Raw genomic sequence first — 25,650 nt, forward strand, 5'->3', positions numbered from 1 at the left:
GCTGGAAGAGCACAGCAGTTCAGGCAGCATCCAAGGAGCTTCGAAATCGACATTTCGGGCAAAAGCCCTTCATCAGGAATAAAGGCAGAGAGCCTGAAGCGTGGAGAGATAAGCTAGAGGAGGGTGAGGGTGGGGAGAGAGTAGCATAGAGTACAATGGGTGAGTGGGGGAGGGGATGAAGGTGATAGGTCAAGGAGGAGAGGGTGGAGTGGATAGGTGGAAAAGGTGATAGGCAGGTAGACAAGTCCGGACAAGTCAAGGAGACAGTTACTGAGCTGGAAGTTTAGAACTAGGGTGAGGTGGAGGAAGGGGAAATGAGGAAACTGTTGAAGTCCACATTGATGCCCTGGGGTTCAAGTGTTCCGAGGCGGAAGATGAGGCGTTCTTCCTCCAGGCGTCTGGTGGTGAGGGAGCGGCGGTGAAGGAGGCCCAGGACCTCCATGTCCTCGGCAGAGTGGGAGGGGGAGTTGAAATGTTGGGCCACGGGGCGGTGTGGTTGCTTGGTGCGGGTGTCTCGGAGATGTTCCCTAAAGCGCTCTGCTAGGAGGCGCCCAGTCTCCCCAATGTAGAGGAGATTGCATCGGGAGCAACGGATACAATAAATGACATTAGTGGATGTGCAAGTAAAACTTTGATGGATGTGGAAGGCTCCTTTAGGGCCTTGGATAGAGGTGAGGGAGGAGGTGTGGGAGCAGGTTTTACAGTTCCTGTGGTGGCAGGGGAAAGTGCCAGGATGGGACGGTGGGTTGTAGGGGGGCGTGGACCTGACCAGGTAGTCACGGAGGGAACGGTCTTTGCGAAAGGCGGAAAGGGGTGGGGAGGGAAATATATTCCTGGTAGTGGGGTCTGTTTGGACGTGGCGGAAATGTCGGCGGATGATTTGGTTTATGCGAAGGTTGGTAGGGTGGAAGGTAAGCACCAGGAGCGTTCTGTCCTTGTCAGAGTTGGAGGTGTGGGGTCTGTGGGCGGAGGTGCAGGACGTAGACGAGATGCATTGGAGGGCATCTTTAACCACGTCGGAAGGGAAATTGCGGTCTCTAAAGAAGGAGGCCATCTGTTGTATTCTGTGGTGGAACTGGTCCTCCTGGGAGCAGATACGGGATGACATTTTTGCAAGAGGTAGGGTGGGAAGAGGTGTAATCCAGGTCGGTGTTGGTGGGAGTCGGTGGGTTTGTAAAAAATGTCAGTATCAAGTCGGTCGTCATTAATGGAGATGGAGAGGTCCAGGAAGGGGAGGGAGGTGTCAGAGATGGTCCAGGTAAATTTAAGGTCAGGGTGGAATGTGTTGGTGAAGTTGATGAATTGCTCAACCTCCTCGCGGGAGCACGAGGTGGTGCCAATGCAGTCATCAATGTAGCGGAGGAAGAGGTGGGGAGTGGTGCCGGTGTAATTACGGAAGATCAACTGCTCTACGTAGCCAACAAAGAGACAGGCATAGCTAGGGCCCATACGTGTGCCCATGGCTACCCCTTTGGTCTGGAGGAAGTGGGAGGATTCAAAGGAGAAATTGTTAAGGGTGAGGACCAGTTCGGCCAAACGAATGAGAGTGTCGGTGGAAGGGTACTGTTGGGGATGTCTGGAGAGGACAAAATGGAGGGCTTGGAGGCCCTGGTCATGGCGAATGGAGGTGTCGAGGGATTTGGATATCCATGGTGAAGATGAGGCGTTGGGGGCCGGGGAAACGGAAGTCTTGGAGGAGGTGGAGGGCGTGGGTGGTGTCTCGAACGTATGTGGGGAATTCCTGGACTAGTGGGGCTAGGACAGTGTCGTGGTAGGTAGAGATGAGTTCAGTGGGGCAGGAGCATGCTGAGACAATGGGTCGGCCAGGATGGTCAGGCTTGTGGATCTTGGGAAGGAGGTAGAACCGGGCAGTGCGGGGTTCCCAGACTATGAGGTTGGAAGCTGTGGGTGGGAGATCTCCTGAGGTGATGAGGTTCTGTATGGTCTGGGAGATGATGGTTTGGTGATGGGGGGGTGGGGTCATGGTCGAGGGGGCAGTAGGAAGAGGTGTCCTCGAGTTGGCGTTTGGCTTCAGCAGTGTAGAGGTCAGTGCGCCAGACTACCACTGCGCCCCCTTTATCCACTGGCTTGATGGTGAGGTTGGGATTGGAGGGCTGCGCGTTGTGAGGGTGAGAGGTTGGAGTGGGGTAGACAGGTTGAGGCGGTTAATGTCCCAGCGGCAGTTGGAAGTGAAGAGGTCGAGGGCAGGTAATAGGCCAGCGCGGGGTGTCCAGGTGGATGCAGTGTGTTGGAGGTGGGTGAAGGGGTCCTCGGAAGGTGGGCGGGAGTCCTGATTGTGAAAGTAAGCTCGGAGGCGGAGACGACGGAAGAATTGTTCGACGTCACATCGTGTATTAAATTCATTGATGCGTGGACGGAGGGGGATGAAGGTGAGTCCTTTGCTGAGGACTGATCGTTCGTCCTCAGTGAGGGGGAGGTCTGGGGGGATGGTGAAAACTCGGCAGGGCCGGGAGCTGGGGGTGGGGGCGGAACCTATAACTGGAGTGGGTGTGATGGTGGGGGAAATGGGGATGGAGTCATGAGCAGGGGTAGTGTTCCCCTCAGGGTTCTGGGGGGTGGGGATAGTGACAGTGGGATCTGTGGGGGGCATGTCTGCAGAATGCAGGTGAGTGGCGCTGGTGGGGGCGGATGTGGTGGTAACCACGGCAGTAGGGGTGGCAGAAGTCACTGAGCATGTGGCATCAGCGATGATGTGAAGGGCAGAAGTGATGTCACGTGTGATGCATGAGGCATCGTGAGGGGTGGAAGTGGTTGTGGGAGCGGCCATGATGGGGGCGGAAGTGACAGCATCAATCAGGTGGGGGTGGCAGCTGCATCAGCCGCATGGCTAATGGCATTTGAGTAAATTCCGAGGCCAGGGGAATCTTCTGGAATGTTTGAGGAGTGCTGGTTATGGAGGTGGGTAGATAAAAGTTTGTTGTACTTTCAGTTTTTGATGTTTGATGTTATTCCTGATGAAGGGCTTTTGCCCGAAACGTCGATTTCGAAGCTCCTTGGATGCTGCCTGAACTGCTGTGCTCTTCCAGCACCACTAATCCAGTGGTTAACACTGCTGCCTCACAACACCAGGGACCCAGGTTCGATTCCACATTCTGGCGACTGTCTGTGTAGAGTTTGCACATTCTCCCCGTGTCTGTGAGTTTCCTCTGGGTGCTCCAGTTTCCTCCCACAGTCCAAAGATGTGCAGGTCAGGGTGGATTGGCTATGCTAAATTGCCCAGAGTCCAGTGATGTGCAGATTAGGTGGGTTAACCATGGGAAATGGAGGCTTACAGGGATAGGGAATGGGATGCTCTTCAGAGGGTCTGTATGGACTTGATGGGCCAAATGGGCTGCCTTCACACTGTAGGGATTCTCAGTAATTGCTGCTGTCTGGCAGGCAGTTCAAGTGAAACCACTACAGTTCCACAGGGCTCCTCTCTCCGAGAGAGACGACTGCTTGTGGTTTAACCAAAGGGCCACCATACCTCAGGCCAGGAGAGAGATAGAGGAGGAGAGTCCTTCATGGTAACCTCACCTGATGTGGAAATTGAACCAACTCTGTTGGCATCACAGACCAGCCATCCATCCAACTGAGCTAACCAACTCCCAGACAATTCCTGTGGAGGGAGGAAAACACAATCACACGGATTGGGGAGTGAGGCAGATTTCCATGGCTTTTTACTTTTCAGACAGTCTTCAAGTCTTCCTGACCCTCCACTGAATCATTTAATATTGCAATCCCTCATTTTTGCCTTTACTCCAGATTTCTTGTTGCTGTGTTTGAACCTTCACAGGTATAGGCTTGAAGGGTGTAGTACCAATTCCTATTGGACTAAGAGAGAGAAAAAATTATTTTTTGACTGTTTTCTTTTGCTGAATTTCATTATGTAAAGATATGGAATCTAATATAAACAAATGCTTTCCGCAAGTATACAGCCAGCTGTGTGTTCTTTGTGACCTGATGCTTGATTATTCCCATATGCACTGTGGTCCAGATTCCTATAGACCAAGGCTCACATTTCTGGAGCACCTCATGACATTACTTAGACACCTTTAAACACATCATAGGCACAAAATTAGTTTTGTGGGAGTAGAGACAACCCTGGAAATTGTAGACCAGTGATCCTTACTTCTGTCGTGGGCAAAGTTTTGGAAAGGATTATAAGAGATAGGATTTATAATCATCTAGAAAGGAATAATTTGATTAGGGATAGTTAACACGGTTTTGTGAAGCATAGGTTGTGCCTCACAAACCTAATTGAGTTTGTTGAGATCATGATCAAACTGGTGGATGAGGGTAAAGCGGTTGATGTGGTGTATATGGATTTCAGTAAGACATTTGATAAGGTTCCCCACAGTATACCATTGCACAAAATACAGAGACATAGGATTGAGGGCGACCTAGCGTTATGGATCAGAAATTGGCTAGCTGAAAGAAGACAGAGTGATGTTTGATGGGTTAGTAAATTTGCGGATGCCCCAAAAGTCAGTGGAGTTGTGGATAGTACCAAAGGATGTTGCAGGTTACAGAGGGACATAGATAAGCTGCAGAACTGGGCTGAGAGGTGGCAAATGGAGTTTAATGTGGAAAAGTGTGAGGTGATTCACTTTGGAAGAAGTAGCAGGAATGGAGAGTACCAGGCTAATGGTAAGATTCTTTGTAGTATGAATGATCAGGGAGACCTCAGTGTCCATGTGCATAGATCCATAAAAGTTACTACCCAGGTTGACAGGGTTGTTAAAGGGGCATATGGTGTGTTAGGCTTTATTGGTGGAGGGATTGAATTTCGGAGCCATGAGGTCATGTTGCAGCTGTACAAAACTCTAGTGCGGCCGCACTTGGTATATTGCACAGTTCTGGTCGCCGCATTATAAGGATGTGGAAGCATTAGAAATGGTTCAGAGAAGATTTTCCAGGATGTTGCCTGGTATGGAGGGAAGGTCTTATGAGAAAGGGCTAAGGAACTTGACCCTTTTTGTTAGAGGTTAAGAGGTGACTTAATAGAGGCATACAAGATGATTAGAGAATTAGATAGGGTAGGCAGTGAAGGGCTTTTCCCTCAAATGGTGGGACATAGCTTTAAAGTGAGGGGTGATAGATATAGGACAGACGTCAGAGGTACCTTCTTTGCTTAGGGAATGCTAAGGGCATGGAATGTTCTAACAGTAGTGGACTCACCAACATTAAGGGCATTTAAATGGTCATTGGATAAACAGATGGATGATAATGGAACAATGTAGGTTAGATGGGCTTTATATTGGTTCCACAGGTCGGCACAACATCGAGGGCCGAAGGGCCTGTAATGCACTGTAATGCTCGTGAACTCCATTTTGAAAACCAGCAAGAGATCATTCAATGCAGTTTACTTTGTACAATCCCCCATGCCATTAGAAAACACTGGCTCTAGATACAGACAATTTAACAGCTGAGCCACCTCCAAAATTTTCACACTCTTTTTATTCCTTTCAGCCATTTCTTTTAGAGATCAGCAATTGGTTATTGGGATATTCTTGCTGAACCCTCCAAAATGATACAGGAATGAAAGGTATTCCCCTCTACACCAAACAGCATCTTAATTTGGAGCTGTATTGCTGTTCCCTCACTCTCGCGGAATCAAAATTCTGCTAATCTCCTGCGAACAGTTCAATGGGACATCCTCACACCACGTGGGCTACAATAGTTCAAGGAGGCAGCTCAACATCACTACCTCAAGGGCACAAAAGACTGACCTACCCAATGACACCCAGATCCCATGAAAAAAGGACAAGGGTAGTTTACACAGACAGGTTCACATTGTTTCGAAAATGGACAAATGACCACCGGTCTAATTTCGTTTTAAAAGATGACTAAAAGGATAGTAATAGGTATTTTCTAATCACTCTGTTCAGAGAGATTTCACACATCTTCAGAGCAGCTGGGTCGTGAACACAGCCTCCCTGGGCCAGAGGTGAAGTCTCTACCATAGAACCAAGAGAGTCCGTCGGGACAGCATATCTACTTAGCCCTATTTCTTCGACAAGGGAGAACAAAGAGGCAGAAACGTACACTACGGCAAGGCCAGACATTCAGGGATGGTTTCCCTGAAAGCACGAGTGTCATCCAGCACAGAAACAGACCCTTCGGTCCAACTCATCCATGCTGACCAGACATCTGGAATGTATCTCATCCCAGTTGCCAATATCTGACCCATATCCTTCTAAACCCTTCCTATTCATACACCCATGCAGATGCCTTTTCAATGCTGTAATTGTACCAGCCTCCACCACTTCCTCTGGCAGCTCATTCCATTCACGTACACCCTCTGTGTGAAAAGATTGCCCCTTGGGTCCCTTTTATATCTTTCCCCTCTCACCTTAAACCTATGCCCTCTAGTTCTGGACTCTCCCACCCCAGGGAAAAGACCTTGGCTATTCACCCTAACCATGCCCCTCATGTGTTTATAAGCCTCTATAAAAAGTACCCCTCGGCCTCCGACACTCCAGGAAAACAGTATTCCAAAAGTGGCCTAACCCATGTCCTGCACAGCCGTAACATGATGTGCCAACTCCTATCCTCAATGCTCTGACGAATAAAGGCAAACATACCAAAAGCACTTCCTCACATGATAAAGACCAGTGGAAATCAGAAACTTTCTCCCAAGAAACTGCTGAGGCTAGGGGCACATAAATTAACAGAACTCCTAACCAACGAATACTTAAGAGGAATGGACTGTCGGTGGGCATTTCCACATCAGCCACAATTTGGCTGAAATGGTAGAACAGGCAAGGGTTTGATTGTGTCATAAATATGGGAGCAGGAGGAGATCAAAGTCTTTTCAAAATAAAACTTTTTATTTCAAATATAATTTCCATCGCCACAAATTTCCCTGTTGTGCAATTTTAAATCTGTTTTGACAAACGGAGGTTAACAGACCAACGAAGGCGACAATACGTGCAAACATAAACAATCCCTGATTCACAAGTCACTCCTTCAGGTATCACTCCAGGCTTTTTGGTCGTCATCTTATTGCCACTTGTGGGATCCTGCTGTGCCATGATTCCTGCAAAAGTTCCCATAAACAAGAGTGCGGATGGAGAATCCAGTCTCAGATTTATCTTGTGCCAGTTTGACCTGGAGTCTGGTTCCTTCGATGTTTCATCTGGGAGTGCTGAATGCAATTATAGGAACAGGAATAGGCCATTCGGCCTTTCAATCCCATTTTGTCTGTACACTGAGAGACACTGATTTAGCAATCCTGATTCAGCTGTGCTATACTGTTGACTAATTTATTCAAACTGTATCTCTCCTAAGAACAGCCAAGTTTCTCCAACCTTTTGAAGAGAAAGATAAAGACAGGGCAAGAAGTCATTCCAGAACTACTAAGTCAACCCTCCTTAACTGAAATTTATCAAGTCTTATGATAGAGAAAGCTTGTATTTAGAGCCAGAGTCAGAGTCACATAGCATGGAAACAGCCCCTTTGGTCCAACCCATCCATGCTGGTCAAATTTCCCAAACTGAACTCAGTCCCATTTGCCTGTGTTTAGCTCACACCCTTCTAAACCTATCTATTCAGGTACCTGTCCAAGTGTCTGTTAGACGTTCTCTCTGTACCTGCATCTACCACTTCCTCCGGCAGATTACTCCATGTAGAAACCACGTAGTGCATGTGAAAACATTGCCCTCCCCCCCTTTTAAATCTTTCTCCTCTCACCTTAAAAATATACTGTCTAGGTTTGAACTCCCCCATTCTAGGGAGCAGACCATTGCTATTCATCTCATTTATACCCTTACGATTTTATAAACCTCAAGTTTTCCCTGGAATATACAAGGTTAAGGGGTAAAAGTCTCAGCCTACCCATGCAAGTCAAACCCTCCAGTCCCAACGTCATCCTGGTAAATCTTTTCAGAACCCTTTCCAACTTAATAACATCCTTCCTATAGCAGGGTGACCAGAACTGCACATAGTTCTTCAAATGTGGCCTCACCAACTTATAACCTTAGCATGACATTCCAATTCCTATACTCAATAGTCTGAGCAATGAAGACTAGCATGTTTAACATCTTCTTAACCACCTGTCTACATGTGACACAAGTTTCAAAAGCACTATCTACCTTAACCCCTAGTCTCGCTGTTTGACAACACTGCCCAGGGTTCTATTATTAAATGTATAAGTCCCACCCTTGTTTGTTTAACCAAAATGCAATACCTCACATTTATCCAAATTAAACTCCATCTGCCACACCTCACCTCATTGACTCAACTGATCGAGATCTCTTTACAATTTATAGTCTTGCAAAGTTTGATGACTTCAGAAATGTCTAAAATTGCTAACGTACACTGGCTGTATAGTCACTGTTATAATGTAGAAAACACAACAGCCAATTATAACAAAGTCACACAAACATGTCCTTCTCTCATCCTTGATTTCCCATGGACGACCAAGTTAAAGGAGGGATCACATTACCAACAATCTCCTCACAACAGCACGAGCAGTGCCTGACAGAATGAAAACCGCGATCAGGAAGCTTTAAAGAAAAAAAAAATGATGAAAACCAGCTCTTCCTGTATCCCTTTATTATGAATGAATAGCAATCAATATCATCTCCATTTTACACATTACATTCCAATCTGTAAGACATTCAAGTACAGAGTTACCCAGGCACTTCACCAAATTCTAAAATAACCCCATCCTCTTCCCAGAACTGGAAATCAAAGGCATTGTGCAGGAACCTGTGCAAAACACAGGATAACGTCCAAATGAAGAACACTCCACTGTGACCACAGTTTAACACATCGGGCCTGTATCAGTCCTGTTGTACAAGTGTTATAACAAGCCCGTTCAAGGTGGTGCTTAGGATGGTCTCCATTTCAGGCAGAGTTCGTGCACACACTTCAGCAGATTCCAGACTGCAGGATGTTCACCGGATAGCTGCTTCAGTGGCAGGCTTTGCTATGTGTCTCTCCAATGAGGTGGAGAAAGGGAATCATCCTGACAGTGACTGTCGAAAACTTCCTGGGTGATTACCACACTCTACGAGGGTCACCCAGCCCCTCCACCCTCTGGCCCATCAGTTGGACAATCACAGTCAGAGCAGGTTGGAGGATTAACCCTGACAAACTGCAAAACGAAGTCTGAGAGTGAGCGCATTCAAGAGCTGGTGAAGATTGATGCTGATCTTTCACCCTCATCATCGCAGCTACTCTATAAACTGATTGGGACTTGGTAAACAATTGTCACGTCCACTCTGTAAAATATTAAATCTAGTGCTTTACACATGGTATTTCTGTAGTATGGGCATGTTCCAAACTAAATCTCCTCCCTAAATAGTTCAAACCCACTGACCCAAACTCCTTCGGCTGACTCGCCCTCTGCTAGAGTAAGAAAAACAGAAAATGATGGAAGTGCCTGGAAAACAGGAAATAAGAAATATGGCATAAATCGTGCAGCAGCAGTAGCTTGAAGTAAGAGAGTCTACAATTGAAACATCAATCTTGCATCTCTCATTTCACATAGCACTGGTCGGAGGGTCAGTTGCAGCACAGTGCCAAATTCCAGCCCATCAATTATTATTTAGTTAAAACTCACACGACACCAGGTTATAGTCCAACAGGTTTATTTGGAAGCACAAGCTTTCGGAGCGTTGCTTTGGGTAACTACCTGACGAAGGAGCAATGCTCCAAAAGCTTGTACTTCCACATAAACTTGGACTATAACCTGGTGTTGTGCGAGTTTTAACTTTGTCCAACCCAGTCCAACACTGGCTCCTCCACAATCATAACTATTATTTAAAGAGAGAAAGAGAGAGAGCGAGATGGAGATAGAGAGCGATAGAGAGACAGCAGAGTGCTACACTTCTCACGGGTCTGGTATCCTTGTGCATGAATCACAAAAACGTAGCACGCAGGTACAGCAAGTAGCTAGGAAGACATTTGGGACATTGGCCCAGTTTTATTAGAATAAGTTTAAAGTCAGGAAGCCTTAGAACGACTGAACAGGATGTTGATAAAATCGCACCAGAGTATTATGTACATCTTGGGTCTTATCACTCAAGGAACTTGTATTGGAAACATTGCAGACAGATTCGACTGGCTGATTCCAGAGATGAAGCGATGTTTTTATGAAGAAAGGTGAAGTTGATTGGGTCTGCACCGAGCAGAGTTTAGAAAACAGAGGTGATCATATAGAAATAGAAGATTCCACAGGCCTTGACAGAACAGATGCCGAGAGGATGTTTTCTCTTCTGGGGAATCCAGAAGTGGAGGGCACTATTTTAGTAAAAGCTGTCACCCATTTAAGATGAGGCACAGGAGGACAAATTTCCTTTCTGAAAGGGTCATTGGCGTTTGGAACTGTGGTCCCCAGCGAGGGCAGTGAAGACTGGGTCACTGGATACATTCAAAATGGCGCTCAAAAGATTTTTGATTGACAAGGGAGTGAAGCATTATGGGTACAAGGAAGAAAACAAATAGCGTTACTGAGACCACAATCAGATCTGCCATTGTCTTAAGGAAGGGTAAACCAGGCTTGATTAGGCTGAAAGGCCTACTAGTGAAGATCTTAAGAACCTAAAGCGGGTGAGCACAGATCCACTACAGCATTCATGAATTTAAGTCTCTCTCGAGGGACCCATCAAGAATCGTTTCCTGTAAAACAATGATCGGAACCAGAAACCCAAACATGCTGAAGTGTTTTATCATCATCTGCAACATCTGAACTATTAATGGCAGTTCATTCACTACATTTGTGCAATGCAAATAATTGTGCACAAATACATTCACACACTATATAGACACATATACATGTGCTTGCACGACAGAGGCATTGTCCACTACATAACATACCACAATCTGTGCACTATGCATTTCAATGCGAAATTAAAGCTTTTTAAATAAATACTCTGGTGCTATTAAATGTGCACTCCTTTAAGGCTTCAAAGATATATTTGCTAACAACCCGAGCTGGGATCATTTTCTAAAGGGGGTTGACACCCAAAGCTGACTCAGGGCTTGGTCAGTGGTGGGAGAGATTTCACAAGGTTTACAGAATTGTTTCCTCCCTGGATGTAGAATCTAAGAGCTGGAAAGCAATGAGGGGTCAGTTAAACTTTCAGCGCTGAAAATGTGTTGCTGGAAAAGCGCAGCAGGTCAGGCAGCATCTAAGGAACAGGAGATGCCGCCTGACCTGCTCTGCTTTTCCAGCAACACATTTTCAGCATCTGCAGTCCTCACTTTCTCCTCAGTTAAACTTTCACCTGATCTCAATCTGCCTTTGTTAGGGCTGAACCGGGCCTCACTTCTTGTCCCTTCCCCTTCCTTTTAAGTTTCAATGAAGAAGCAGTGGACTATTTTTGGATTGGCCAAAGGACAGCAGGATTCCTGAATAAAGTGCTGGGAAACACGATGACTGTACACAGCCGACTCCATCTGCACAGTGGAAAATAAACAGGATTGGTGATGGCGGGTCTGCTAGTGGTCAGGACTTGCCTGGAACCCCTCCCAATGTGAAAAACATCCCCACTCTCATCACTAACTACCCGGGCTTCTCTGTAAGTAATAATTAGCTGGCCAAGATAGCGGAGATCGGCAGTCCAATAGAGCTGCATACCACTGAGTCGGGGCTTTGAAAGCAGAGCAAAGAAATTAAGAAAATCATCAAAACTACTTGGCGCCAAACAGCAGAACCCCCTTCCTGGTATACAAACAGTGCAAGGGGGAAAAGTAACCTTAACTTTTAATAATACATCCCTAAATTAATGATTTCCAGAACTTTAAAACTTCAAACTAAAACTGTAATGTAACCTCACCCAAACCCCTAGATAGAGTCAAGTCCTGACTGAACTCCCAGTCCTGCTCTATAACAACCACCTAATCCATGGTCACAGAATTTTAATCTTCCACTGTCAAATTTATGTTATAAAAGGTAATCATAAGTGAACAATAATGCTAGGGCAGTGATTCGGTCATGATTTCAAAGTAACTGATGTCAAGTGACAAAAATAAAAAGAACAATGGATATTACCATTACCTTTCAGTAATTACACAGATGGAAGAATGTTCTTGCCCATGCACCTTCCCACCCACACGCCTCACCCATGACAGCGAAGCACTGACAAACCATTTCTAAGTTGTGTCCTTTGCTTTAAAGCTGTCACCCAGCTCCCTCAGGCATACAGCGAGGGCCCGAGGTGCCACGTGGAGATTGTGTGAGGGCCAGTGATTCCAACCAGCCTTCCCACACATTGGTGGGCAGGTTCATTTCAGGCACAACTTTTTCCTGACATTCTTCCTTGGAAGCACAGATTTTAAAACAAAAGAAAAAAGATACTGTTGTTCCATCAATTCTGCAGCCCTGATGTCTGCAGGATCCTCACCAACCCCCACCCAAAACTTGTCCCAAGAGTTGGACTTCACCCCGCAACATCATCTACCCCACCCCTCCCACTTGTACTCTAGTCTGGAGGGACAGGGCAGTATTACATGTGCCTGACCTTTCCAACAAGGAGTTCCACCCAACAACTTCACAACTGGATAAGGGAGATCATTCAAATAATGTCCACCAGCCAGGACACAAAATTTAAGGCCACCGCTTTCAATATTTGAGGGAGAGGGGGAAAAAAAAAACATAATTAGACCTGCAGGATTAGATCTCGGAACACCAGATTGAAATAAAACCACAATCCCGTGAAATAAAATTGAATCCAAAGGATTCGACCGTACCCAATTCTCTCTCTCATATTGGACAATTAGAGGCAGTACTAATGGGGGGTTTGATGACACAGGTAATGATTTGTTTTTGCGCTGTAATTATTAAATAAAAAGAAGCATCATATCACGATCAGAAATTATTTCAGATTACTTGGTGGGGTAGTATCAGACACCTAGCTACAGGTTTGGGGCTGCAGGGTAGGGTTAGAGTTGGAAGAGGAGAGGGAAAATATAATCCCAGGAATGCAAGAAGGATATTGCTTGATTCAGTTGTACATTTCAACCTCTGCTAAGATGATCCGGTGCATGCCTGCTGCACAGCTCCTGTTCCACGGGATTCTTGAAGCATCTAAGCATTATGATTTCCAGGTGGACGGGGCCGTCTGTAGTGCTTTCCGTTGTCTGGTTCCTTACTCCACCATACAGGAGTTTCAGGGATTGGTCGGACTGCTTGCAGAGGAGTGAATTGGATTTTCCCATCCAACAGTCCTGAAAGTTCGAGTGTTTTTCTGGTGCGAGTTAGATGCCATGAGTGGTTACTGTAGACTGTGAGTGAGGACATGGCGCCAATCCAAACACTACAGTCCTTATCGTCTGAATCTTTGCAGCTATGTGTGGGAGAGAAATGAGAGAGAGAGAGAAACGAGAGAGAGGAGAGAGAAAAAAAGAGAATAGAGAAAAAGGAGAGAGAGAGAGAGAGAGAGAGAGAGAGAGAGAGAGAGAGAGAGAGAGAGAGAGAGAGAGAGAGAGTGTGAGAGAGAGAGAGAGAGAGAGAAAGAGAGAGAAAGAGAGAGAAAGAGAGGGGAGAGGAGAGAGGGGGAGAGGAAGAGAGGTTAAAAAAATGCGAGCATAACAGAGAAAGAGGGAGTGGAGGGCGAGAGTGAAAGGTGGTAAAAGAGGAAGACAAGGTGGTGAGAAGGTGTCAGAAAGAGAATAGGCAGGAGAGGCGTGGGTGAATGAGAAAATTAATAAAAAAAAAAAGAGGATGTTATTTGAAGAGAACAGTATCAACACCTTACAGTAATTGTAACACAAACAATGTATTTGCATTTTTATGCACTGTAAGAATTCACATTGGAAAGCCTTCACTTGACGAGTGCATGGCTCCCGAGACCCAAGGAACTATCCTTCAGCAATGTAACACCTTCAGGAGAGGGACAGCAAGTAGGTAGGACCAGTGAGGTAAGTCCCCACAGCATTACTAATGGTCAGTCAGCAGCACATGGGGATCTTTAGTTGTTCACATGTTCTGTCTCCCCGTGGGGACCTGTTGCTGTGCTTACATTTTGGGTTGTGAGGCAACCAGTAGCTAAACTTAACTGATGTTGAGCCCAACTTTTCAAGTAAAAACAGGATGTATTTCATTGTCCCCTTTCATTGACCCAGGTTACCCCAAAGTGCTCCACAGTTGCTGAAGCAGATAGCCAGTGTTGTAAATATAGGAAAGGTAACTATCAATTTACACACAGCAAACTCACACAAAAGGAGCAATACAATAATTATCAGCTAATTTACCTAGCGACATTAGATAAGGGATAGACATTGGCCGAGACAAAGTAAACTCCCCTCTTCTTTGATCATTTACATCTATCCAGAGGTCAAATACAGCCTTGTTTTTAACATCTCATTATATGATGGTACCTTCATCTGTACAACACTCCCCCAGTGTTGGACTGAGGTATCAGCCTGAATCCAATTCTCACACTCTCTGGTGTAGGAGTTGCAATTACAGCCTCTTGATTTAGGAGATGCACATCACTATCCAAGGAACTATCGCAAACTGTTTTCTTGGGAGACCAACATACATTTGTAACAAAACATAGGGCTATCACTTAGACAGATAACTGCTGCACTGTTGTAGCCATTCTGTTCTGGAGAAAGCAGCATAAACAGCAGTGTCTTACCTCGTCATCCACCAACTTCCTCTTGTATAATGCTTCTTTTGCCAAGTCCTGTTCAGAAAATTAAGAGAGAGCAAAACGGTTCAGAATTGAACATAGGAATCAGGATGGCACGTTGCGGCTATACATGACATTGATAAGGCTACCATTAGAATACTGTGTTCAATTCCGGTCTCTCTGATATAAGAGGTTGTTAAACTTGAAAGGGTTCAGAAAAGATACACAAGGATATTACCAGGGTTGGACGGTTTGAGCTACAGGGAAAGGGTGAATAGGCTGGAGTGTAGGGCTGAGGGGTGACCTCAGAGAGGTTTATAAAACCATGAGGGGCACGGATAGGAGAAATAGACAAGATCTTTCCCTGGGGTGGGGAGTCCAAAACTAGAGAGCATAGGTTTAGGGTGAGAGGGGAAAGATATAAAAGAGACCCAAGGAGCAACATTTTCACGCAGAGGGTGGTACGCGTATGGAATGAGCTGCCAGAGGAAGTGGTGGAGGCTGGTACAATTACAACATTTAAAAAGCATGTTGATGGGTACATGAATACAAAGGGTTTAGAAGGATATAGGCCAAGTGCTGGCAAATGAGACTAGATTAATGGAGGCTATCTGGTCGGCGTGGATGAGTTGGACCGAAGGGTCTGTTTCTGTGCTGGATGACTCCAAGTAGAAGGGAAGAGTGGAATGCATCTAGCTCTCTGAATTATGTCAGCTCCCTAAGTAATTCAGTATGGTAGAGATAACCTGGCGAAGCCCTGCATAATACTGAGATAAACTATCTATATTGGAAGGAGAAAAGAGATGGAGAGGTTTCAGCAGGCAGATTTTAGGATCCAGGCATCTGTAGGAATCACTAGCGTGGAATGAAAAGAATGTTGGTGTCATGCAAAAGATCAGAGACTGAAGAAGACAGAAAGAGACGTTTGCCTTGAAAGGAATTAAAAACATTGCTCTTGTTTTTAAAGTTGTGATACTGCCAGATTGGGACCAGTGAGCACTGGGAGCGGTGATAAACTGGGCTGACTGAGTATTAGGGGAGTTGGATTAGTGGTGCTGGAAGAGCACAGCAGTTCAGGCAGCATCCAAGTAGCTTCGAAATCGACGTTTCGGGCAAAAGCCCTTCATCAGGAATAAAGGCAGTGAGCCTGAAGCGTGGAGAGATAAGCTAGAGGAGGGTGGGGGTGGGGAGAAAGTAGCATAGAGTACAATGGGTGAGTGGGGGAGGGGATGAAGGTGATAGGTCAAGGAGGAGAGGGTGGAGTGGATAGGTGGAAAAGGAGATAGGCAGGTAGGACAAGTCCAGACAAGTCATGGGGACAGTGCTGAGCTGGAAGTTTAGAACTAGGGTGAGGTGGGGGAAGGGGAAATGAGGAAACTGTTGAAGTCCACATTGATGCCCTGGGGTTGAAGTGTTCCGAGGCGGAAGATGAGGCGTTCTTCCTCCAGGTGTCTGGTGGTGAGGGAGCGGCGGTGAAGGAGGCCCAGGACCTCCATGTCCTCGGCAGAGTGGGAGGGGGAGTTGAAATGTTGGGCCACGGAACGGTGTGGTTGATTGGCGCAGGTGTCCCGGAGATGTTCCCTAAAGCGCTCTGCTAGGAGGCGCCCAGTCTCCCCAGTGTAGAGGAGACTGCATCGGGAGCAACAGATACAATAAATGATATTAGTGGATGTGCAAGTAAAACTTTGATGGATGTGGAAGGCTCCTTTAGGGCCTTGGATAGAGGTGAGGGAGGAGGTTTTACAGTTCCTGCGGTGGCAGGGGAAAGTGCCAGAATGGGAGGGTGGGTCGTAGGGGGGTGTGGACCTGACCAGGTAGTCGCGGAGGGAACGGTCTTTGCGGAAGGCGGAAAGGGGTGGGGAGGGAAATATATTCCTGGTGGTGGGGTCTGTTTGGAGGTGGCAGAAATGTCGGCGGATGATTTGGTTTATGCGAAGGTTGGTAGGGTGGAAGGTGAGCACCAGGGGCGTTCTGTCCTTGTTACGGTTGGAGGGGTGGGGTCTGAGTGCGAAGGTGCGGGATATAGACGAGATGCGTTGGAGGGCATCTTTAACCACGTGGGAAGGGAAATTACGGTCTCTAAAGAAGGAGACCATCTGTTGTGTTCTGTGGTGAAACTGGTCCTCCTGGGAGCAGATACGGCGTAGGCGGAGAAATTGGGAATACGGGATGGCATTTTTGCAAGAGGTAGGGTGGGAAGAGGTATAATCCAGGTAGCTGTGGGAGTCGGTGGGTTTGTAAAAAATGTCAGTGTCAAGTCGGTCGTCATTAATGGAGATGGAGAGGTCCAGGAATAGGAGGGAGGTGTCAGAGATGGTCCAGGTAAATTTAAGGTCAGGGTGGAATGTGTTGGTGAAGTTGATGAATTGCTCAACCTCCTTGCAGGAGCACAAGGTGGCGCCAATGCAGTCATCAATGTAGCGGAGGAAGAGGAGGGGAGTGGTGCCGGTGTAATTACGGAAGACCGACTGTTCTACATAGCCAACAAAGAGACAGGCATAGCTGGGGGCCCATACACGTGCCCATGGCTACCCCTTTGGTCTGGAGGAAGTGGGAGGATTCAAAGGAGAAATTGTTAAAGGTGAGGACCAGTTCGGCCAAACGAATGAGAGTGTCAGTGGAAGGGTACTGTTGGGAACGTCTGGAGAGGAAAAAATGGAGGGCTTGGAGGCCCTAGTCATGGCTGATGGAGGTGTAGAGGGATTGGATATCCATGGTGAAGATGAGGTGTTGGGGGTCAGGGAAACGGAAGTCTTGGAGGAGGTGGAGGGCATGGGTGGTGTCTCGAACGTATGTGAGGAGTTCCTGGACTAGGGGGGATAGGACAGTGTCGAGGTAGGTAGAGATGAGTTCAGTGGGGCAGGAGCATGCTGAGACAATGGGTCGGCCAGGGTGGTCAGGCTTGTGGATCTTGGGAAGGAGGTAGAACTGGGCAGTGCGGGGTTCCCGGACTATGAGGTTGGAAGCTGTGGGTGGGAGATCTCCTGAGGTGATGAGGTTCTGTATGGTCTGGGAGATGATGGTTTGGTGATGGGGGGTGGGGTCATGGTCGAGGGGGCAGTAGGAAGAGGTGTCCTCGAGTTGATGTTTGGCTTAGGAGAGTTGGGATGACACTCAGAGCCTTGTGGCCCTGGAATCACTGGGCATCTCTGCAGGGGCACCCTGCTCCTCTTGACGACTCTGGTGCATTTATCTGGGCAGCACCTGGACTCCAACCTCCCCTCCAGCACAAAGCCTTAAGCAAATACACGCCAAGGAAATAAAATGGAGGATCTGTTGCAATAGGAAGCTGAGCACTCTACTCTCTGCCCTTTTCCAGTCACAACAACCAGAGATTCCCAACACTTACTCGATTCCCTTCGGTGCCCAGTCGCTTAGCTGCGTCTGTGTAGTAGTGTACATATTTCTCCAACTGTGTCACATACTCTGCAATTTAAATAAAACAGCAGTTAACCATAGACAAATGCGATATATCAATGTTGCAGAATGGAGGGTTCCAAACACAGACTTGAATGATGGCAGTGGTTAGTACAAAGGTCTCCAAAACTCAGTTTCCATTTTTTGACCAGTGCTTCATCTCCCCACATCAGCACGAGCATAAACCCAATAATATTCCTGTTTTAGAAGCTGGTTACTTTTCAGCGCTGCCTTCCTGAGGTACAGAACGACAACAACCCGCCAAGTCGACTCCAACAACACAGTGCTACCGACCTGCCTCCTGGGCCACACCACAGGCACATCCTGAGCAACAGTGAACATCAGGGGAAGTTACCCTAACTGGAGGTGACACTGTTCCAAATGAGCTTTCTGAACTCCTACAGTACACCAGGAATGATTTGCATCATACCACCCCAAGTAATTTCACAGAATAAATCAGATAAAACTGGTACCAAAAGGTTTCCTCAAGAGAGTTGTTCACTTTTTAAAATATAAATTAAATACACAGTTAATTTCAGGAACTTGAACAGCGTTGACATTCAGAGGGATCTTGGGGTTCAAGTCCATCGCTCCCTGAAAGTGCCCATGCAAGTCGATAGGGTGGGAAAGGTGGCCTGTGGCATGCGTACCTTTATTGGTTGGGGAACTGAGTGCACGAGTCAGGATGTCATATTGCAGCTTTGTAAGACTGATTGGGCTACACACGAGAGTGTCACATTCACTTCTGGTTGCACACATTCCAGGAAGGATGTAGAGGTTTTGGAGAGGATGCAGAAGAGGTTTACCAGGATGCTGCCTGGATTAAATGGTATGAGCAGTGGTTAGCACTGCTGCCTCACAGTGCCAAGGACCCAGGGTCAATTCTAGCCTTGGGCAACTGTCTGTGTGGAGTTTGCACATTCTCCCCGTGTCTGCGTGGGTTTCCCTCCGGTTTCCTCCCACAATCCAAAGATGTGCAGGTTAAGGTGAATTGGCCACGCTAAATTGCCCCATAGTGTACAGGGATGTGTAGGTTAGATGCACTAGTTAAGGGGAATGGGTGTGGGTGGGATACTCTTCAGAGGGTCAGCGTGGACTTATTGGCCTGTTTCCACACTGTGGGGATTCTATTCTATGAAAAAGAAAGACAAAGAACAATACAGCACAGGAACAGGCCCTTCAGCCCTCTGAGCCTGGGCTGCCACATTTTGCCCTTCCATAGTAAATCTGTCTTCACTTACAGGCTCTGTTTCCCTCTATTCCCTTCCTATTCATGTATCTATCCAGGAGCTTCGTGAACGCTGCTATTGTTGTTGTTGTCTCTGGAGCCGCAAACGTTGAAGGGAGACTTGATGGAAGTCTACAAAATTATGAGGTGCATCGATAGGGTTGAAGGTCAGAATCTTTTTCTCCCAAGAGTTGAAATTTGTAAAACTGGGGGGGGGGGGGGGTATGCATTTAAGGTGAGAGACGGAAAGTTCAAAGGAAACACGAGGGGTAAGGTTTTTGTTTACACAGAGGGGTAGGAGTCTGGAAGGTGCTGCCGGGTGGTGAAGGAGGCAGATATAATAGGGGTGTTTAATAGGCTTTCAGATAAGCACATCAATATGCAAGGAATGGAGGGAATATGGACCAAAGGCACAGAGAAGGGATGAGTTTAATTTGGTGTCATGTTTGGCGCGACATCGTGGGCCAAAGGCCTGTTCTTGTGCTGCACGGCTCCATGTTCTAAATAAATGTTTTAAAATAGAGTCATAGAGATAAAAAAGGAAACTTTTGTCAAGATTTGCTTCTCCTCAAACAGATTTGAGAAGACCGACTACCTCCAAGCCAGTGATCTAAAACCACCCTGGGCAACACTTAATCAGTTAGTTATGCAGCAGGGCCCTGCTCAGAAAGCGAAATGGAAAAAAAAACAATACAGGAGGAGAGGAAAAGCAAAAAAAAAGAGGGAAAATAATGACAGCACGTTTCTCACACAGGCTCGAGAAGTTCTAAAGCACTTTTCCAATGATTAAGTTATCTGATGTGAATTAGTTATGGAATGCAGAAAACACCACCGTGAAGTGTAAACATCTAGCTCCCATACACAGCAATGTAACAGTGACCAAGAGACTTGCTTTACTGATCACAACTTTAACACAGAAAATGGAGGGGTTTTCTTTGGAGGGGTGGTATGGAAAGGAGGAAACTCTCCTGCTCTTTTTTGAATAGCTCTGTAGGATCTCAAGGCTTTAATGTTCCAACTGAAGATATTTCCTAAAGGCGGGTGGGTGGGGTTTGGTGGAGTCCAAGACTAGAGGGCAGAGGTTAACGATTAGAGTGGTGCTGGAAATGCACAGCAGGTCAGGCAGCATTGGAGGAGCAGGAGAATCAACGTATCGGCCAGGACGCCTTTCATCAGGCTCCTCAGATGCTGCCTGACCTGCTGTGCATTTCCAGCACCACTCTAATCTGGACTCTAATCTCCAGCATCTGCAGTCCTCACTTTCACCTGGCAGAGGTTTAAGGCGAGAAGGGAAAAATTTAAAAAAGGTTTTCTGGAGTAACTTTATCACACAGAGGGTGGTGCGTGGGTGGAACGAGCAGCCAGAGGAAGTGGTGGAGGCTGGTACATTTAAAAAGGCCATTGGGATGGGCCAGGAAGGGTTGAGAGGGATATGGGCCAAATGGGTCTAGACTAGGATGTCTAGTTGGCGTGGGTGAGTTGGACCGTAGATTTATAAACATATCTGTGGTTGTGCAGAGCTCCTTCAGTGGTGCAACGGTGTTTTATGTCTACTTTATGTGCTCATATCTTTAGAGTAGACCTTAAACCTACTGGGTTTTTGTCACAGAGGCCAAACTACGACCCAATGACTCACGAATGATTATTTAATCTTTCTGGAATTGGTTGCTGCTGAACCACCTTCCTTTAAAAACACAATAGTAGCAGGGGCAGAAATGGGCAATGCAAGTCCATGAGTCTGGTACAACATTCAATAAAATCACTGCTGAATAACCTCAGTCACACTCCCCCACACTCTATCCTCCTGTCTCTTATCTAAAACTCTCTCCGTTTTATTATTCAAGATACTTAGGGCGTCCAACTTCTGCGGTGGAAAATTCTACAACGGTTCACAGTTCTTTCGTTCACGGTCAATAGGTGTTGCCCACCCCTAAGTGCCCAGGAGAAGGTGATGCAGAGCTGCCTTCCTGACCTGCTGTCGTCCATGTAGGGTAGGTACACCCACAGTGCTGTCAGAGTGATCATTCTGGGAGTCCTAAATTGCCAAATGCTGCTTCTGAGGCTCTGAAACCTGGGGGTCAGACAGTGAAAACATCCTCAAAGCATCAACTCCATCAATGCCTTGATGAGATCGCCTTGCATTCTTATCAATTACAGAGAATGTAAAGCCAGATGGAGTATTGCAGGACTATACCTTCATCCCTGGTGACAGAATCTAGTGTACCTTTGCCGATATCTGTCTAAAGAAAGCATATCTTTACTTGGGAAAGAGGTCAAAACTGTACAAAGTACTGGAGATGTGGCCTGCATACAATTGTAATAAATCTCCTATATCTATACGCCACCTTTCAGAACAGCAGGGTCCCGGCGATCCAACTGCGCTTTCTGCCACTGGATCCGCTGTGCAAGCTCCCGATGCTGATCCAGGAGCTCTTTTGGAGGAGCTTTGAGTTCCTGTTTGTACGTGTGGATCTGCAGACACATATGGGACAGTATTTAATTCATATGTGCAAGACCTGGCTCCATCAAAAACACACACTTGACACTCTCTGCAAGTTCACTCCATACACTGACACCATAAAGTTCGCTCGTGGACTTATTGTCGTTTCACAAAGGGGTTAATTCAACAGAAAGACAAAGCAATTAAATCTATTAACATACATATACAGTCTACAATACTTCCAAGTAATTACTTAGATATACAAAGATCACAAAAGTATTTTAAAATTCAATACCATCTGGTAACCTGCAATTTATTTAAGTGCTATATTAAGTTGGATATGTCAAACCTGGAAATGAGGGACCTATTACTCCATCTCCCCCAAGAATGAACTGATGCAAATCTACACCCACAGATGAGATGAACACAGCAGATCTGACAGGAAACAGATGTGTCTGAATGATTAAACGTAATATTGCTCCTCATACTGTTGCTGGCTTGTGAAATTACCTTTAAATGCAAGTTCCCAGCACTTATTGCAAGTGCAGTTTACATCTGTTTGTTTAACAAGTTGGGGGAGGTTTGATTGTAACGGATCTGGTAGCAGGGAGAACGTACAAAGTGAGATTCGGTCAGCGATAGGTAGCTGATTGGTCTGTGCAGCTGTGACCAGTTGTTGATGTCAAGGTCCTTCTGCTTGCCAACAACTATCTGACTGGCTCGTGGGTGCAAACACTATAGCCAGACACCTTTGGTCTTCCTTTTCCTTGCAGGAAAACCACCTAATGCCTGCAGAATGCCAGTATACTTTCCCTCATCAGTTGGCATAAGATGTGACATTTAATCAATAAGTCAGAGACTTTGTATGTTGTGAACCAATCACCTGCGAGTGAAGGCGTGCAGAGGAGACCGAACAGCAACAAGTCATGGCATGTTGAAAGGAGCATCGTGGGGAATTGTACAAGAACCAATGAAACACCTTCCCAGTTTCTTCATCTGCCCCCTAACACCAATGCTTTTTATTTATCCGTCCGTATACACATGGAGGAGTTGTAGAAGGAGGGTAGACTTACGACTCGTAGAGTCATATGCCAACAGCTCATAATTGTTTACCCGCAGCTGGAAATCTACTCACGTGCAACAAGTAATAATCATTGCTAAATAAACAAAGCACACTGGAGAAAGTCGGCACCTCTGGCTCATGCTGGAGGTGAAAGTTGAATTCTGCTTCTCTCACCAAAGATGCTTCAGAGTTCCTCCAGCATTTCCTGCGTTTGTTTCAGATTTCCAGCCTCCACGGTACTTTGCTTTCGATTGAGTAACTCTTGTAACATACAGAAACCAGCTTTCTGTCAACATGGGTCTAAACGGACAGGTAAACTAGGGGAAACTCTGCAGACTTATACAAAACTTAACTATTTTTTGACAACTCCGGGAAGACCAGTTCGATTCCCGGCGCATTGTCCCACAGAGATGACACAAGGAAGGACCTCTTGTGTGACCCACCAAAATAGACAGCCATTCTTTCCTGAAGGCGCTGCATCAGGCAGTAGGACAGTGACAGCCCCATTGGCCAGGCTGTGACTGGATACCTTTTGTAAATGACCATTTTTCTCATGCTTGGCAAAGCATCAGAAGGAGGAAGCTATTTGACCACTGGGACTGCCACGTCTCGAGTTCAACAGGGTCCTTCCCTCTTCCTACAGGACAATTGAGGGTAGATGAGATGATTGGAGACTGCAGGCCCCTAAATTTTCTATCATCTGCATTCTACGCATCAAGGGAAGTGGACAATCCGCAGCAATGTGTATCTGCAAAAGCAGCAAAGGTTCACTGCTCCCTCAGAATGCCTCACAAACAGCCATCAGATCTTCCCACAGCGTTGACTTTAAATTCCTGACACCACACACCAAGAACTGGGCCTGCAGATCTCAATGCCTTAACTGATTGGGTCTGCCTCTCTCTATACCTTCCCGCTCAGAAACCACCTCCTCGTCTCCCTTCCCCTTGCTGTTCGGTTCCTGAGAGAAAACATGGCCAGCGATCCCTCCTGCAAATCCAAAGGGAGGCCGGCACTCCAACATTAGTGCCCTCTCTCAGGGCAACAGCTGCCATGTCAGGTGGGCCACATCGTCTTCATGTTTGACACGAGACTCTCAAAGTGAGCTCAGGAAGGCAGGGGAACTGTTTCAAAGACATCCTCAGAAATAAAAAAATTAACCCAATATTGCCACAGGCACGCAGGAATGTCTTGCACATGATTACATGATGATTACATGTGTACATGATTATGAGGGGCATGGACAGAGTGGATAAGGAGCAGCTGCTCACCTTTGGTGAAGGGTCAGTCATGAGGGGTCACAGGTTCAAGGTGAGGGGCAGGAGGTTTTGGGGAGAGGTGAGGAAAAAGGCATTTTTAACTTGCATTCTGGAATGTGCTACCTTGGAGGGTGGTCGAGACTACCTCACATCCTTTAACGGATGAGCACTTTTGGCACATCATAACATTCAAGTGCTAGTCAATGGGATTAGCTTGAAGGTCAGATGTTTCTCACCTGACGGTGCAGTCTCGATTTGGCCGAAGGGCCTCTCCTGCACTGTCCGATTCTATAATTCTATAAAGTCAGAGGAAAAGCAATTGGGAAGGTGCCCACCATTTCCAGCTTAGGTGTAGGCCAAACACCTTCACTGAAAGGACTGTATGAAAATCTGAGATTTCACCCACCCAACTCCTCGAGCACCACGTGCACCATAAGTGGCAGAGTGTATACAGCCAAAACTAGATGACTTAATCACCTTCAGACTCAACTCTCATTAGGCCCTTGAGGGTCCATCGTGTCTTCCTAATCCCCAACTTCACAGTTCCTTGCACTTAAGCACTGCTCAGTTCTATCGAACAGCTTGATTTATCTCTCAATACGGATACAGAGTTTCGGGAAGACATAAGCTCACCCTTTCTTGGATTCTGACTGAACTGCTTTATTCTTACCTCAGCTTGGTTTCTTGGGTATTGTAGTGACTGGAATAAGATTGGATCTCGTTGAGGACAAGATCCCTGACTGGGGATGTTAACCTGAGCCAAATCAGGGAATCCTGGCTGCCAGGAGAACAGGAGTCTCAGGGATTCCCCTCACTCCAGAGACTGAGCTAGCTGGTCAGAGTTCCATGTAAGTGAAAATAAATGGTGACTTGGTAATGGCTGGAGCTATTTCAGGTATTTATTTTTGAGGAAGGAACATTGGCCTGGACACTGGGAGAATCCTCTTCTGAAAAGAGCAATTCTGTTTCTTTTAAAAGAAAAATTAAGGGTTTCTTGGTTTAAAATTGTTTCCCATTTACAAAATATAGGAATAATTCTGAAGATCACAAGAAAACAGTCAGTCAATGTAAAAGAAAATAAATACACTCAGCATTCACTCACCTTCCTTTCTATACGCTCCTTATCAAACTTCATTATGTTGAAGCTGTGCATAGGAAAGGTCGATTTACTGCCAAGGACCAAAAAAAAACATTTTAATTAGGTTACAAATAAGAACTTGCAAATAATTAGGCATTCCTGTAGTTTAGTTCAGGCCTCCCCCCTTCCCTTACCTTTTGACTGTAATCAGAGTTAAAATGTCCCAGGATAGTACTGGGGGAAGCCAGAGCAGATACATTACATGAGGTAATTAAGGAATAACATTAACAAGTCGGGCTGGGACAGAAATAATGGGAAGAACAGCTGTAAAGTAAAACATCTTGGCTATTACTGAGACCTGAAGCAGGGCAGGAAACACACTTGGTTTACAGGGTTTTCAAGTGGGACTGAGAGGGAGTTGAAAATAAAAGTGGGGGGGAGGCGTTATAATACTGGTTAACCATAATTGATGAGACACAGGAGGTGACCATTTGGCCCATCGTGTCTGAACCATCTCTCTGCTTGAGCAATCATGATAGTGCCAGTCTCCCAGCCTTTCCCTCTGAAGTCTGCAAATTAC

The 25,650-nt window shown here is 46.3% G+C and overlaps 1 protein-coding gene across 2 annotated transcripts in view; it reads right to left on the reverse strand.

Moving 5' to 3' along the window:
- Window positions 1-8,542: 8,542 nt before the first annotated feature.
- The window catches only part of cc2d1a (coiled-coil and C2 domain containing 1A), an 81,993-nt gene continuing 64,885 nt past the window's right edge, over window positions 8,543-25,650 (reverse strand). For both annotated transcript variants that reach the window (XM_072564124.1, XM_072564123.1), the window contains 5 exons: window positions 25,095-25,161; window positions 21,579-21,705; window positions 17,938-18,014; window positions 14,595-14,642; window positions 8,543-13,298 (listed from right to left, as the gene is read on the reverse strand). In XM_072564124.1, coding sequence (XP_072420225.1) covers window positions 13,278-13,298; window positions 14,595-14,642; window positions 17,938-18,014; window positions 21,579-21,705; window positions 25,095-25,161 — 340 coding nt within the window. In that variant the 3' untranslated portion in view covers window positions 8,543-13,277. The remainder of the gene's footprint in view (window positions 13,299-14,594; window positions 14,643-17,937; window positions 18,015-21,578; window positions 21,706-25,094; window positions 25,162-25,650) is intronic.

The sequence above is a fragment of the Chiloscyllium punctatum genome, chromosome 46 (assembly GCF_047496795.1).
Source record: "Chiloscyllium punctatum isolate Juve2018m chromosome 46, sChiPun1.3, whole genome shotgun sequence".
Classification (NCBI taxonomy): domain Eukaryota; kingdom Metazoa; phylum Chordata; class Chondrichthyes; order Orectolobiformes; family Hemiscylliidae; genus Chiloscyllium; species Chiloscyllium punctatum.